General features: G+C 49.1%; 1 protein-coding gene and 1 long non-coding RNA gene across 6 annotated transcripts; both read right to left on the bottom strand.

Annotated features, from left to right (window-relative positions):
- Positions 1-5171: 5171 nt before the first annotated feature.
- Positions 5172-8039, bottom strand: LOC119354491. 5 transcript variants are annotated; one of them, XR_005170986.1, is made up of 5 exons: positions 7778-8039; positions 6408-7028; positions 5803-5935; positions 5610-5693; positions 5172-5528 (listed from the first exon to the last, which is right to left on the bottom strand). It is a non-coding gene; the product is annotated as an uncharacterized LOC119354491 (long non-coding RNA). The 5 variants fall into 5 exon arrangements; XR_005170984.1 differs by lacking the exon at positions 5610-5693 and having other exon boundaries at positions 6408-6711; positions 6813-7028; XR_005170983.1 differs by lacking the exon at positions 5610-5693 and having other exon boundaries at positions 6408-7033.
- Positions 8040-8818: 779 nt separating this feature from the next.
- LOC119354490 (probable inositol transporter 2) lies at positions 8819-11160 on the bottom strand. The gene is made up of 3 exons (XM_037621212.1): positions 10829-11160; positions 10283-10726; positions 8819-10156 (listed from the first exon to the last, which is right to left on the bottom strand). Exons 1-3 carry the CDS (start codon positions 11030-11032, stop codon positions 9071-9073), a joined length of 1734 nt encoding a protein of 577 aa, XP_037477109.1. The 5' UTR covers positions 11033-11160; the 3' UTR covers positions 8819-9070.
- Positions 11161-14155: the final 2995 nt, after the last annotated feature.

Raw genomic sequence — 14155 nt, 5'->3', positions numbered from 1 at the left:
GCCATGTCCATCACATCATTCTCCTAATGATGGGATCCCGTTATCAAAAGACAACTCATGTCCATGGTTTGGAAACCTTAACCATCTTTGATCAACGAGCTAGTCAAGTAGAGGCTCACTAGGGACACAGTGTTTGTCTATGTATTCACACATGTATTAAGGTTTCTGATCAATACAATTCTAGTATGAATAATAAACATTTATCATGAATAAGGAAATATAAAATAACAACTTTATTATTGCCTTTAGGACATATTTCCTTCAGCGAGCGTTGGCGAGAATGGATTTCCATCATCCTCTCCCCGGCCTCCACACGTGTCCTAATGAATGGGAACCCTGACTTGCCAATCCCACACGAGTGTGAGTTTCGCCACAGGGATACCTTACTCCAATGATGTTCGTGCTCGTGATCGACATTCTCAACTCCATCATCCAAGCTGTGGTGCAACAGGGCATCCTACACCGACTAACTACGAGGTAGGGCATCAACCGTTTCGCTATACATCGATGACAACGTCGTGTTCTACCATCCTAATGAGCATGATGCCCAATTTATCAAGGGCTCCTGGAGATCTTCGGTGATGTTTCGGGTTTGCACATGAACTATGCCAAGTGTTCGGCAACTCCAATCCAATGCTCGGAGGCCCGGACTGAATCCATCTATACCCTTATGGTCTGCTGGATCGCCAAGTTCCCGGTCGCATATCTTGGGCTCCCGCTCTTCGTCCAGAAGCCGACTCATCCTGATCTTCTTCCCCTTGTGGGTAAGCTCGGGTGCACTCTCTTCACTTGGCATGCCTCCATGCTCTCCATTGGCGGCAGGCTCACGCTCGTCCGGCTTGTTCTTTATGCCATGCCCACACACTTCCTAGTGGCCATCATCATCAGCCAATTTGCCCTCGCTAAGGTCATAGGCTTTCTTTGGGCTGGGCGCAAGGAGGCCATTGGCGACCAATGTTACATGAATTGGGCGAGGGTGTGCCACCCCACCTACCTAGGAGGGCTCGGTGTACAAGATCTGTAGAGGGTTGGCATTGCCCTGCGCACACGCTGGCTATGGCTGCGGCGGGCAAACCCCACGCGCTCATGGAGCCGCCTGCACTTACCTTCTGAGCCCAAGGCGTCGCGGATTTTCTGTGATTCGATGTCCTAGTCTCTAGGGGACGGAAACTCATCTGATTTTGACTGAACCTTGGCTTTCTGGCAACTCCATCCTTGACATTGCACCGTTGGTTCATGCTATGGTTCCCAAGCAGCGTTGACGTGATCGATCCTGCTTGGGTGCGTGTGACATACAAGGTGGCCTCAAGTCGGCTGTGGTGGTTCAATACGTTGACAGGTGGAGGCGGGTTCCCTTCGTCGCCCTATCTGATTAGCCAGACACGTTGCGATGGCGGTGGACGGTGTCAGATAGCTACTCCGCCAAGTCTTGCTATCTGGCCATGTTCCAAGGATCGACTCAGGACCTGAACTGATGCATCAACATCGGCACCCCTCTGCAACAAGGTTTTCACATGGCTTGCTTTCCAAGATCGATGTTGGACGGTGGATCACATTGCTAGGCGCGGCCTACCTCACAAAGCCCAATTGCGTTCGTTGCGATCGAGAGCTCGAAAATCCGCACCATGTGCTCGCAAGCTGCCCCTTCTTACGGAAGGTTTGGCACGATGTACTGGCCTCGTGCCGTTCCACAACCTTGATCCTCGGCAACACGATGACATTCTCCGAGTGGTGGATGGCGACCTCACATCATGCCCCCAATGGTCATAGTTGTGGGCTCTCTCCCCTTTCATCACGCTGATTGTGTGGTGCTTATGATGTCACTGTAATGCTTGCATCTTTGATGGCATGCGACCTTTCACATCACGAGTCTTGTAGGAAATCCAAGACCAAGAATGACTATGGGCGAGGGCAGATGCTAAAGGATTGACTATCATCCTTCGTGAGACGTAGTCCTTGGTCTTTGTCGAGTAGAGCATCCCACCCTCCTTGTATGCTCTGGTCACTGTGTAATGCCATTGCGCTCGTATCACATGATTGTACCAACACTTTGTATTGGTTTTCTAACTTCTTTTTTTTAACGGAAAGATATAAAATCGTAATGCCATTGCGCTCGTATCACATGATTGTGCCAACACTTTGTATTGGTTTTCTAACTTCTTCTTTTTAACGGAAAGATATAAAATCTTTGCGTATTCGCAAAAAAAAGCTTCGCAGTCTGCATTAGTCCGGATATGCAACTGACTATTTTTGGTTAATTATGCATCACTATCCGACTGCATGAGCCGATGAAAGAAGAACCGCGATTTAGCTGTAAAAGGAGAATCAACAATGTTGTTTTAACCACTACTAGAAACTAGTAGAATGCCCGCGCATTGCTACGGGCTATAGAATATATACATAAATCAGGTAAAGGATTAAAGTCATCTTCAAGGTCGAAACTATTTTTTTCTCGTACATTGGATGTGTTTAGATAATAAATGAAATGATCACCGCTCAAAACCCAACTGCTTGGACAGTTTGGGCTCCCTTAAATCCAGTCATATGTGAGAGAGAAATGAGGTTGTCCAGACTATCCGTCATGTTATCTCAAGTCGCAACACAAAATCCCCACCACACGATGCATCCTTCCCTCTTCCTATCGGATCCTCCCTTCGCACTTTGTTTCGCGCCTTAGCAAGACATTTCTAACTGAAGCTCTTTCCTTAAAACTCGGATGACGCCGATCTTATCATAGCCATGGCGCCCTCTCTCCTTCATACCGTACATCGCAGGGGATGAGGCGTGCGCCGCCCGTGACGCCCCCCGAGCCAAGAAGACAGATCTGATGTCTCCTGATCCATTGCCACAATGTAATATAAAATTGGATGTCATGCATTACCACAAAATAAAATACGATGTCCGTTGTTGGGTATGCAACTGATATGTCACTGTGCCCGTTATTAACTCTTGAAGCAACCAACCAATGCATTTACCATTCTATCCTAAGAAAAAAATTGTACGAGTTGATGAAAAAAAATATGAACTGCTCGCTCATGCAATTTGCTACAAAGCCATCTCTAATTAAATGTGATTTGCCATATTTTCTGAAGTAGGGAAAGTATTCCACTCTGAAAAGAACAATCTCAAACCCCATCCCGTTCTCTCAACCCCCACTCTAATCACCAAATCTTCCGCTCTTCCTATCTCCATATATCCCTCGGTCCCTTCCTGCCACCCTTTCTCGCTCCTTGTAGCCATGAGAGAGGGGACGGACATGGATGCTGAGGGTACGGTTGGGGGTGGAAGAGGAATAGTCGACTCCCCCATAAAGATTATCCCCTAAAACTCATTTAACTCAACGTCACCCTTTGTATTTTATTTCAACACACACATATTTAAATTTCCTATATTTTATAAAATGCCTTTATTTTACAGTACCCTAAGGGTAACATACTTCTAAGGGTCTTTTACATTTGTGTCCCTAACTTGATCCCACTACTCTCATTTATCCCTAATTTTGAAGTATGCTCAAATTTATCCCTGTGTCGTTAAGTGACGTTACATAAAATGCCATTTTGTTCCGTTTCCGTATAGTCAAAAGGGTTTGACCGTCTACCTGACGTTTTCTGGACAATTTGCCCCTCCTTACAGCTAGGTCCTCTCACTAAAAAACTCTCTCTCACCTCTCTCTGTATCACTTATACATGTGGGCCTACAAAAAAGAAAAAGAAAAAAGTTCCTCCCACCTCTCTCTGTGACTTACAAGTGGGGCCTAACAAAAAGTATAAAACAAAAGAAACAAATCATCTCTCTCCCTACCTCAGGACCTCTATCACGTCCGGCGAACCAGAGGCTCAAGCCTGGTCGCCGCTGCTGGCCTCCCATTACGCCGCCACATGCATCCACTGACGCCCTCATTCTCTCTCCCACCCTCCAGACCTCTTCCGCAAGCATGCCTGAGAGTGTGTCGTCGGCGTCGTCGATCAGTCACGTGGACAACTTCAACCTCAAACGCCACCACCTCGCCACGGAGCTCGTACGAGATGCCCTTGTGATCCCAGCCTATGAATTTGACCAGAGAAGTTAAGGACCGAGCGCCATGACACATCTTCCCCGCCTCCAGCCTCGGACCGCCGCCACCGATTCGGCGGCGTTGAAGCTCCCTGGCCTGCAACCTCTCGAGCAACATTAGGTGCCTCAGAATATGTGGACCTCCTCCACAACAAACTATGTGATCTCTGGTCGTCTTCCCCGCGAGATCCGAGCACTGACATGGCCACCATCGTCGAAGTCATCACTCTGGTGTTCCCTGAGCCCCAGCGGCATGACTGTCGTCCTTGTTAGTTAGCTCCTTAGAATCGCACACTCGGCGACCCTCTCCCTCTAGCACTTTAGTTCCCCCGCTTGGGCCGCCTAGAGTCGTCGCGGGAACGCCGCTGTTAGCTCTGGCGACCATATGGTCCTAAGAGACCAACCCTGGACGTGGCCGAGCCAGGGCTATCGCCTGGTTCCCTCAGTCGTCCTCCCCGCAGCCTCTCGGCGTGCCTCCGCCGCTGGATTTGGTCGCCGACGAGATTAGTGTAGCGGGCCATTAGCTTAGTAATCTTTTTGTGAGCATTAGTTTAATTGTCTTTTTTGTGTGGCTCAGAAATGGACCCACTCTTAATTAACACAAGATATTTTAGAAAAGGGGGTGGGAGAAAGTGTTTTTCTTTTTATTGGTTGGGGCCCACATGTAAGTGTGTGAGAGAAAGTGTTTTTCCTTTTATTTTATTTTTTGAGTGGGTCCCGCATGTATGTGACACTTAACGGGTAGGGGCAAATTGTCCAAAAAAACGTCGTGTAGATGGTCAAACCCATTTGACCGGATGGAAACAGAACGGAAAGGCATTTCCATAACGTCACTTAATGGCAGAGGGGCAAATTTGAGCATGCTTCGAAATTAGGGGTAATCTGAGTAGGTGGTTCGAGTTAGGGACAGAAATGCAAATGACCCTTCTTCTAAAGATCCAAGAAAATAGACAACCATTAAGAACCATGATCAATGTATGATTTACATAATACTTTCCTAGGAAATGTAAAGCTCAGACAATAAATGAACACAAATTCAGAGTATTAGGCTTCTCTCAGGAATTATGTTCGCTTCTATCAACACGTCGATCAAGACACAAAGCTTTTGTGTTTGGTAAGAAAATTAAGCAGATATGAAGGTAAAATAAAATCATCAATATACTGTGTGCATACAATGCTTCATGGAGCGGACATGAAATGTCACATAAACTGCTGATACTTACTTTTCTGGAACAACAACACAGAGTGTTCACTACTGATTTGCAAATACCTAATTTGCAATCAGCAAAAAGCTTCATCAAGTATGTCCAACTCCTACCGGTCTGGCAGTAACATTGTTCCTGCTATCCTAAATTCAGTATCCAAAACCAAAAACGAAGAAAAATCATCTCTTTGGGAACAGGCAAGCAAAAAAACCATAATCCCGTCACAGGGAATCGTCCACCGCGCCTAGGCAGTGTCGCTCCTCCAGGACCCTAAAAGAAGGAGAGAATATCTCATGTTACAAACCAGATGCAGAGTTAAGTAAGGGGAGGCCAAAGACATGTCCCAGCAACCTAAAATGCGTTATTCGCCAGCATGTTCCAGCTGGCCCTCACCAAGATACTGTAAATCTTAATGTACTTCACCAAATCAAGCAACTGAGAATAATATGAATATCAGCAGGAGATTATCTACAAGTTTCATGTGGGTGCCACAACCAAATTATGAACCAAATTACTCATATAGAGTTTGAAATGAGCATCTGACCTACTACTGGGTGTGGCAATCAACCGAGATCTACCCTTGCAGCAAGAAGGAACCAAAGGGACGTGAATCCAATAAAATAAGTCCACTTTCGTCTCTTCTCTTTCCCTTTCCTCCATCTCCAACTCCAAATTTCCTGTCCATGTTTGATCCACACCAATCGGTCAGTAAGAAAGTATACCTAATCGACTTGGTCTCATGCAACTTTGTGTTTGCAACAAAGGGGCAGGCAACATCCATGGGGTAGAGATATAGTTCACCGGAATTTAACACTACATTGAAACCATATCATTTTAGGTAGGATATGCACAAATGTGAAGTGATAACATCACAAAAAGATTATACGACATTCTCCAATCTCCTTAATTTTGCAATTAAACATCTGCAACTTACAAAGTTCTCGTGTAATCTTTATTCCCTTGTTGCCATGATGGCCAAATAAACATGTAAAATCCTATAAAATCCTCATTTGAAGGAATGCTCCAATTTTAAACGACATATGAAGAAGCATGTTCCATCATGAACTTTTGTCAAGCAGCTTGCATACGTCACAAAGCACTTGTTCATTGAAAAAATAACGGTTATAAAGATTTCATGTGTCTGCTTACCAAGAATATGCACATGCCTGTTTGAAGGACTCTGGATGTTGATAACATTGAGGTGCTCATAATGACGATAGTTGTGCTGGTACATGGTGCTTGTTGAGCCTGCACTTGTGGATGCACTCCCCCTCTCTCACCTGTTCCACGCAAACGGCCAGACCCTCACGTTCGACGCAAACACCCGTCCCACCTGATTTGGCCATTTGGCCCTCATTTGCTCTCTTTTTTTTTTTGAAAAAAAGGTTTATCTATCTGGCCCTCATTTGCTCTCTTTTTTGCATAAAGCATGTTTCGTTTAGTGCGTTATTCCCTAAGAAAAATTATGTAATGAGCAAAGCGGGCATTTTGATTATACAGGTTGGCCGTATTTACATGATGGAATGAAATAATTAATACGAGCGAGCAACAAACCTGACACGCATGGGCAACAGATGAACTGCCACGCCAAGCTAGTGTCGGCCACCGCCTGGCGCCGGCAGTGGACGCATGCCCATCTGTGTGCTCGATAACGGTGCAGCCATGCTTTGCCAGCCAGAACCGTAGGTGTGCAGCCACTGTCCTCCTCGGCTCCTGACCTCGGGAACACATAAGCGCATGCCCGCCGTCGCACATGTTGGCCAGTTGATCCTGCTCTACATTAAAATAGATAATCTGTGTTATATAAATGAGACGAAGCAGCAAGAACTTGAGCAAATAAGTTCACGCATTGGGCCATACAGCCTGCGAGCAGCGACGTGAACCTTTTGCCATTGTCCAAGATAGGGTTCCAAAGGAAGCAACAACATGGAATGGCGAGAGAGAGAGAGAGAGAGAGAGGAAGCAGAGCAGCGGCCAAAGAGGCGACGGCACGACTACCAGCATCCGCAGCTGCATGGACGCGGGCGCGAGAGGGGCACACAGCGTGTGCTGCTACTCTATGTAATCCTCCTCGGTGGTTCTCCTGACGCTCGCTCGCTACCCACGCGTGCCTGCCGGGTCTCCCTCGTCAAAACGTCAGGCGCCAGAGGGGTGGCGGCGAATCACGTCTAGGGGCAAGGGTGCGTCCTCCTCTCTCTCATCTCACGAGCATGTCGGCACACCTCCATGGGGTGGACTAAAGCCAGGGGCCCATTGCAACATGGAGTGGAGGGAGGTCACCGGTGGTGGTGAGGCCGGCGTACGTTGGAGTGCAAGGAGGACAGCGACGGACACGTCTATAGGCGGCGACACGGCGTGCATCTTCATCTCCTCTGTCGACCATGCTCCATCCAGATCGGACGATTGACTTGAATTGCTGATCGTGGGGTCAGTGAGAGGCAAGATCGATCCATGGAAGGAGATTGAAGAGAGGGGTTAGAACAAAATAGAAGCAGGGAAAGAAGAGAAAAGGGTGAGACCTTGATCTTGAACTTTGTGTCGGCACGCTGTGGGCGCAGTCGTCGGGGCCTAGCTGGTACAAATTCAAGGAGGAATTCGCCGCAGAGTTGGTATCCGTGGACAGCCCCTGATCATCGCAAGATGGAGCAGTTTTGAAGGTTTGATGACGCGGCGGCGCTCATGGCTTCAGGCGTCGGGGAAGAGAACGAAGGTGAGGCAGCCTGGGGAAGAGAACGAAGGGGTGGCGGCGCTAGCCCTGTCGTTTGTTAGGGCTAGGAGGGAGACATGGGATCGTGGGGTTTACGAACCGGGTTGTATATGGAATATATATTTTTTTTTTGCGGGGGAAGTATATGGAATAATTGAATAGATAGATTGATGAAAGTTCTGAACGTGCTGTGGAAGGAGGGATTATTGAATATAGATTGATTATTAGATAGATTAGGAAAATTGTGATTGTGTGTGAACGTGATGTGAAAGGAAAGTGTGGTCAAGGATTGATGGGTTTTTTGGTGGTGTTTTTTTCCTGGTTATTTGCCCATCGGTTTTGCGGCGAGATGAAAAAAAATCAATGGGTTGGTAGCGTTTGATAGGCGAGCCTAACGAGATGAAACGACAACGGACTCCCTGTTTAGGAATAGAGATTATTTATCCACCAATTCTTTGTGGGAATGAAAAAAAATCGTTGGCAAGGTGGGACTGCGTACGTGGGAGGTGGAGAGGACGAACGAACCGTATCGATGGTGGGGGCTGCGAATAAACGAACGGCGTAAGTATGAAAGGGATGGGTGGAAAAAATAAATCAAAGAGGGAGGTGATCTGTTTGAAAGGTGATCTGTTTGGAAAGTGATCTCATGTATATAATATTATTTTTAAATTTTTAATTACCAAATATTTATATGATTGAATTGAATCAACACCTACCAAAGCAAGTACGAATAAATGGAAGGAGTATCAGACGTGATTTGGTTTTAAATGTGAAGAAGGAAAAATTAACGTGGGAGGATGATGGGAGGTGAGACGAAAAAAAACCAGACGAAAAAACCAGACGAAAGTGGTAGGACTATTCAATCAACTCGTCCATTAGGAATAGAGAGATATTCATGTTCCCGTTGCAACTTACAGATAATGACCTATTCATGACAAATATTATTGAAAGCCGACAAATGTTATTTGTAACATATACGTATATAGTATTGAAAGCCTACAAATTCCCCTCAAAGAAAAAAAAACCTACAAATCGAAATTCCAATTACTTGGATGGCCACAGATTGTCTCGTTCGCGCGCTAAATGAAGAAGGTAGGGATGACACTCACAGCCCGTCGTTCTTGCTAGCGCGGCCACGCGGTGCCCAGAACTTGAGCCTGAGGTCCCGCTTCTCGAGCATCTTCTCCACCTCCTCGATGGGGAGTCCCTTGGTCTCCGGCACGCAGACGAGCACGAATGCGAGCGCTGCCACGGACAGGCAACCGAAGATGAGGAACGTCCACGCGGGGCCGATGGCCTCCGTCAGCGTCAGGAACGACTGCGCCACTACCAGGTTGGACACCCAGTTCGCGGTCGCCGCCACGCCACCGCACACACCGCGGTGCCGCAGCGGGTAGATCTCTGAGTTGACGATCCAGGGCACCGTGCCCATCCCCGGCGAGAAGAAGGCGATGTACAGAGCCAGCCCCACCATCGCCAGCCAACCGTATCGGCTCGGGCAGCCGCGCGTGTACCACAGTCGCCCCTCGCCGTGGCACGCGTCGCGCACCGTCGCGTTCGACAGCAGGCACGCGCCCGGGAGCAGCTTGCTGCCGGCGCCGGACGCGCAGAAGCCGCACTCCGTCGAGCTGGCCTTGAGGCACCGGGTGCAGTCCCAGCCGGAGCTGCTCGTCCGGTAGTCCGGGCATGTGAGGGAACCATCGAAGTGTCTGGTCTCGGCGCTGCCGACGGCGGGTGAGTGTGTGGTGGTCTCGTGGAACACCGCGGAGAGCAGCGCAAGCGACGCGATGACGCCGACGAGGCTGATCACCAGCAGCTTCCTCCGGCCGGTGCGGTCGATGAAGTAGATGCTAACGATGGAGCCGAGCGCGTTGAGGCCGGAGGTGACCAGCGAGAGCGCGAGCGCCGTTTGATTGGAGGCGAACCCGGCGAGCTGCACGATGCTCGGGCTGTAGTACATCACGGTGTTGATACCCACGAGCTGCTGGAACACCTGCAGGCCGACGCCGGCCACCAGCGCCCGCCGCACAGTTGGCGTTTTCACCAGCGCCGTCAGGCTTACCCTCTCCGACGAGCCCCGCTCCCGCGCCTCCGCCTCCACCGACTCCTTCAACTCCTGCATCTCCCTCGTCACCTCTTCCTCGGCCATGTATATCTTACGCAGGATCGCCTCTGCTTCCTCCACCTTCCCCTGACATCACCGGTAATTAAGTTCGTTCGTTCATGTAAAGATTTACCACAACTTTTTAGTTCAAGGAAATAAAAAGAAAGAATCAATCTTCTAAATAAACAATTAGTACTACTACCCAAAACTAACCTTTCTGTAAAGCCATCTTGGCGATTCGGGGAGGAAGAGCATGAGGACGAACTGGAACACAGCAGGGAGGCCGGCGACTCCGAGCATCCACCTCCACGTCCCCGGCGCCTTGGTGAAAGCGAGGTTGATAAGGTAGGACAAGAACTGGCCGCCAGTGATGAGGAAGCCGTTCGTACTGACGAGCGCGCCCCTGATCCTCGCCGGCGACGCCTCGGATATGTAAAGCGGCGCCGTCATGGATGCCATGCCTACGCCTAGGCCGACGAAGACGCGGCCGACCACGAGCTGCACGGGGCCCGTCGCCGAAGCCATGACCACCGCGCCCGCGAAAAAGAGCAGGTCGGCCACGAGGATGGACGTCCGCCGCCCGAACCTGTCGTTGGCCCAGCCGCCGACCGCCGCGCCGATGATGGCGCCGGCCACCGCCATGCTCACGATCATTTCCTGCAGCAATCATATACTCCATACTAATTAGCAAACGAAAGTGTAGCGATTCTTATGAGTCTGTTTCGGCCAAGGAGAAGAAGAATTGGATCTTTTAATTACCTGAAGCCATGTGTTCTTGTCGACGGAGCGGAAATCGTCGCGGATGTAAAGCAGTGCCCCTGAAATGACACCGGTGTCGTAGCCGAAGAGGAGGCCGCCGATGCCGGCGGAGAAGGCGAGGCGGAGGACGTAGGGGTTCCGCCAGGAGAGGGAGAAGCACTCCCTGAAGGCCGAGCCGTCGAACCCGTGAGCACCGCCCTCCATGGCCGGCCAGCCGGCTGACGCTCTCTAATCTGTATCTTTCCTCGCTCCTCCTTGGAATGCTCAATGCTTACGGGTGGATGAGGACGACCGGATTGGACTGGCACCGACTAGTGTGTGCACGTAGTACTACTATGTACTCCGTAGGAGTACCCCCTAGGAGTAGTACATGTATACGCCAGGCGCACGCATACAACATTAATTGTCTAATTTGTCCATGTCACGCGTGTGGACGAATAATTGACCATAATCGGAAGAAGATTCCAGTAGATAGGGGGGCATTTCACTTTACTGATTTGACAAAATGGATAGGATAGGATAGGGGGGCCATGCTGAGTGTCATCTGATGGCGACGATTAGGAGGCTAAAAAGCAATGGACATTAGTCGGTTGGTACATCCAACGACCCGACAAGAAGGCATCGTCCTCCCTGATGTGATTCCAAGCCATATTGGTGCTGGTGGAATGACTGTCTGTTACCTGTCCATTTCAGCACGAGCTACCTGAAGAGCATCAAGCAATTCCACTAGTTTGCACGATTTTCTGATCCTGATTTTTCATTAGTAGCATGACAATAGAAATAAAATTCAAAATAAATAGACGAGCTGTATTCGGGGAACATCACTTCCGCATAAGCAATACTTTATTGCCAATTTTAGGAAGCATTAATGAGTCTTTAATTACTTCGCTATATTTAAGGGTTTTTAGAGTTATTTATGAAAAAGACTTTTGCCACGCTTTATATAGAGAGCAACAACCCACATACAACCGATGCAAACCACATCACACTCACCTAAGGCCAGATACAAAGGTGCGAAAAACTACAACAACCACACACCGAACGACTCAAGATAGACTACAAGATGGCAGTAAGCATCACTACGGAGCCGACGGAGCACTTCCCGGAGATACCGCGAAGAGGTGAAGTTGAGGGTCAACGACACCATGAGCTCCAAGACGGTGCCTTCAGGAAGGATACGACACCAAAGTGCCTACGTTACCCGATCCAAGGATCTAGTTTTTCATTCGGAGCACGACAAAGATAGAGCAACAACTACAACGGAGACTTCAGGAAGATGACGACGCCCACGGGCGCTGCCTCCGTGGGCCTGATCGAAGCCAGACAGGGTTTTCACCCACGCAAGTATGCTCCTCCTTCGCCCAAGGTGCGGCCAGGCATGAGTACCACCATCGGTGTCAAAACCGGCAGATCTCGGGTAGGGGGTCCCGTGTGACGTCCTCGACTCAATCGTACACTAATCATACACGCAAATGTGTACGATCAAGATCAAGGACTCACGGGAAGATATCACAACACAACTCTAGACACAAATAAAATAATACAAGCTTTATGTTACAAGCCATGGGCCTCGATGGCTCGAATACATAAGCTCGAATACACAAGAGTCAGTGGAAGCAACAATATCTGAGTACAGACATAAATTGAACAAGTTTTCCTTAAGATGGCTAGCACAAAAGCAACATCGATCGAAAAGGCAAGGCCTCCTGCCTGGGACCTCCTAACTACTCCAGGTCGTCGGCGGTCTCCACGTAGTAGTAGGCATCGGCGGTGGTGTCTGGCTCCTAGGCTCCGGCATCTGGTTGCATCAACCGGAAAGAAGAAGAAAGGGGGAAAAGGGGTAGCAAAGCAACCATGAGTACTCATCCAAAGTACTCGCAAGCATCAGATCTATACTAAGTATACATTGATATCAAATGAAAGGGTTGTATATGTGGACTGAACTGCAGAATGCTAGAATAGAGGGGAGAGCCTAGTCCTATCGAAGACTAGCATCTTCAAGCAGCTCCAAGCATCTTGCAGCATCAGAAGAGATAAGAGTAGCATAAAGTAAAGTAGTAGTAGTGTTATCAACCTCGGCCAGAGATCCTTTCTCGACTCCTGCGAGAAAGCAATCCCGGAGCCATACTATCCAGTTATCACCTCAAGTATCCAGTTCTAGTTGCATCGATCAGGATACAACTCCAAGTGTCCGTTACCGTAAGACAGGCTATCGATAGATGTTTTCTTCCCTGCAGGGGTGCACCAACTTACCCACCACACTCGCTTAACTCCGGCCGGACACACTTTACTTGGTCATGCCCGGCCTCGGCCAAACAATACGCCGCAACCCGACCTAGGCTTAATAGAGAGGTCAGCACGCCGGACTAAACCTATGCCCCCAGGGGTCTTGGGCCATCGCCCCGGGATCTCCTGCACGTTGCGTACGCAGCCGGTAGGTGCTTACCAGTCCAACTCGGCGCGCGCCGCTCAGTCCCATGACGTCTATTAAGCTTCATCTGATGCATATGACGCATAACGCCCATACTATGCCCACGTGATGGTTAGTGCTATCAGGACAGAGGCCCCTCGGATCAAATATCCTAATCGTAGTGGATTAGGAGCACGCGGTAACGAGCAGAGGCTCACGATCGATGTGACCCCGTGACCCCGTCTCGAGGATTTATGGCAAGAGCTAAGAATGCCCGGCCACACCTCGTAAGTATCTCGCGGGCACCTTCCAAGTCAACCCGACTCCACATCTCTCGCAATTAAGCTCGCGCGGGTACCCCTCGGGGCCGACCCGTCTTTAGTAACATCGTTTAGTGTAAAGTCATAGTAACCATAGTAACCGTGTGTCTAACACCAAGGAGAACCCTGAGGAACCACCCTCGGTGGATTCCACTCGATGTAATCATCAAGGTGAACGTAAGAGGAACCACCCTCGAGGTTCACACTTGAGGGGTTGCACGACAGAGTCGTATCGGAAGTGGTTAAGGAGGAAATCACCCTCGATGACCACGACCAAATAGCTACACTACAGAGATCTCATCAGGAGTGATGTATGAGGTTCCACCCTCGGCACTCGATGGTAACTCTACAGAGTCGAGCAACAAAAGGGGCGTGATGTGATGTGAGGTGTCGGGCTCTAGTCGTTGATCCCATTGATCGAGTCGTTGCTGATGAAGCAGGGGCAACAAGGACCAGGTGGGGGTCACTGATGGATCACTAACCAACCTATACTAAGAAGTTTAGGATAAGCAGGTAAGGTAACAATAAGCAGGTTACAAAAGCAGGCTATGCATCAGAATAGGAGCAAACAACAACAGTAGCAAAATCTAATGCAAG

This window comes from Triticum dicoccoides, chromosome 2A (genome assembly GCF_002162155.2).
Source record: "Triticum dicoccoides isolate Atlit2015 ecotype Zavitan chromosome 2A, WEW_v2.0, whole genome shotgun sequence".
NCBI lineage: Eukaryota > Viridiplantae > Streptophyta > Magnoliopsida > Poales > Poaceae > Triticum > Triticum dicoccoides.
This window is presented reverse-complemented; position numbering and strand designations above follow the sequence as displayed.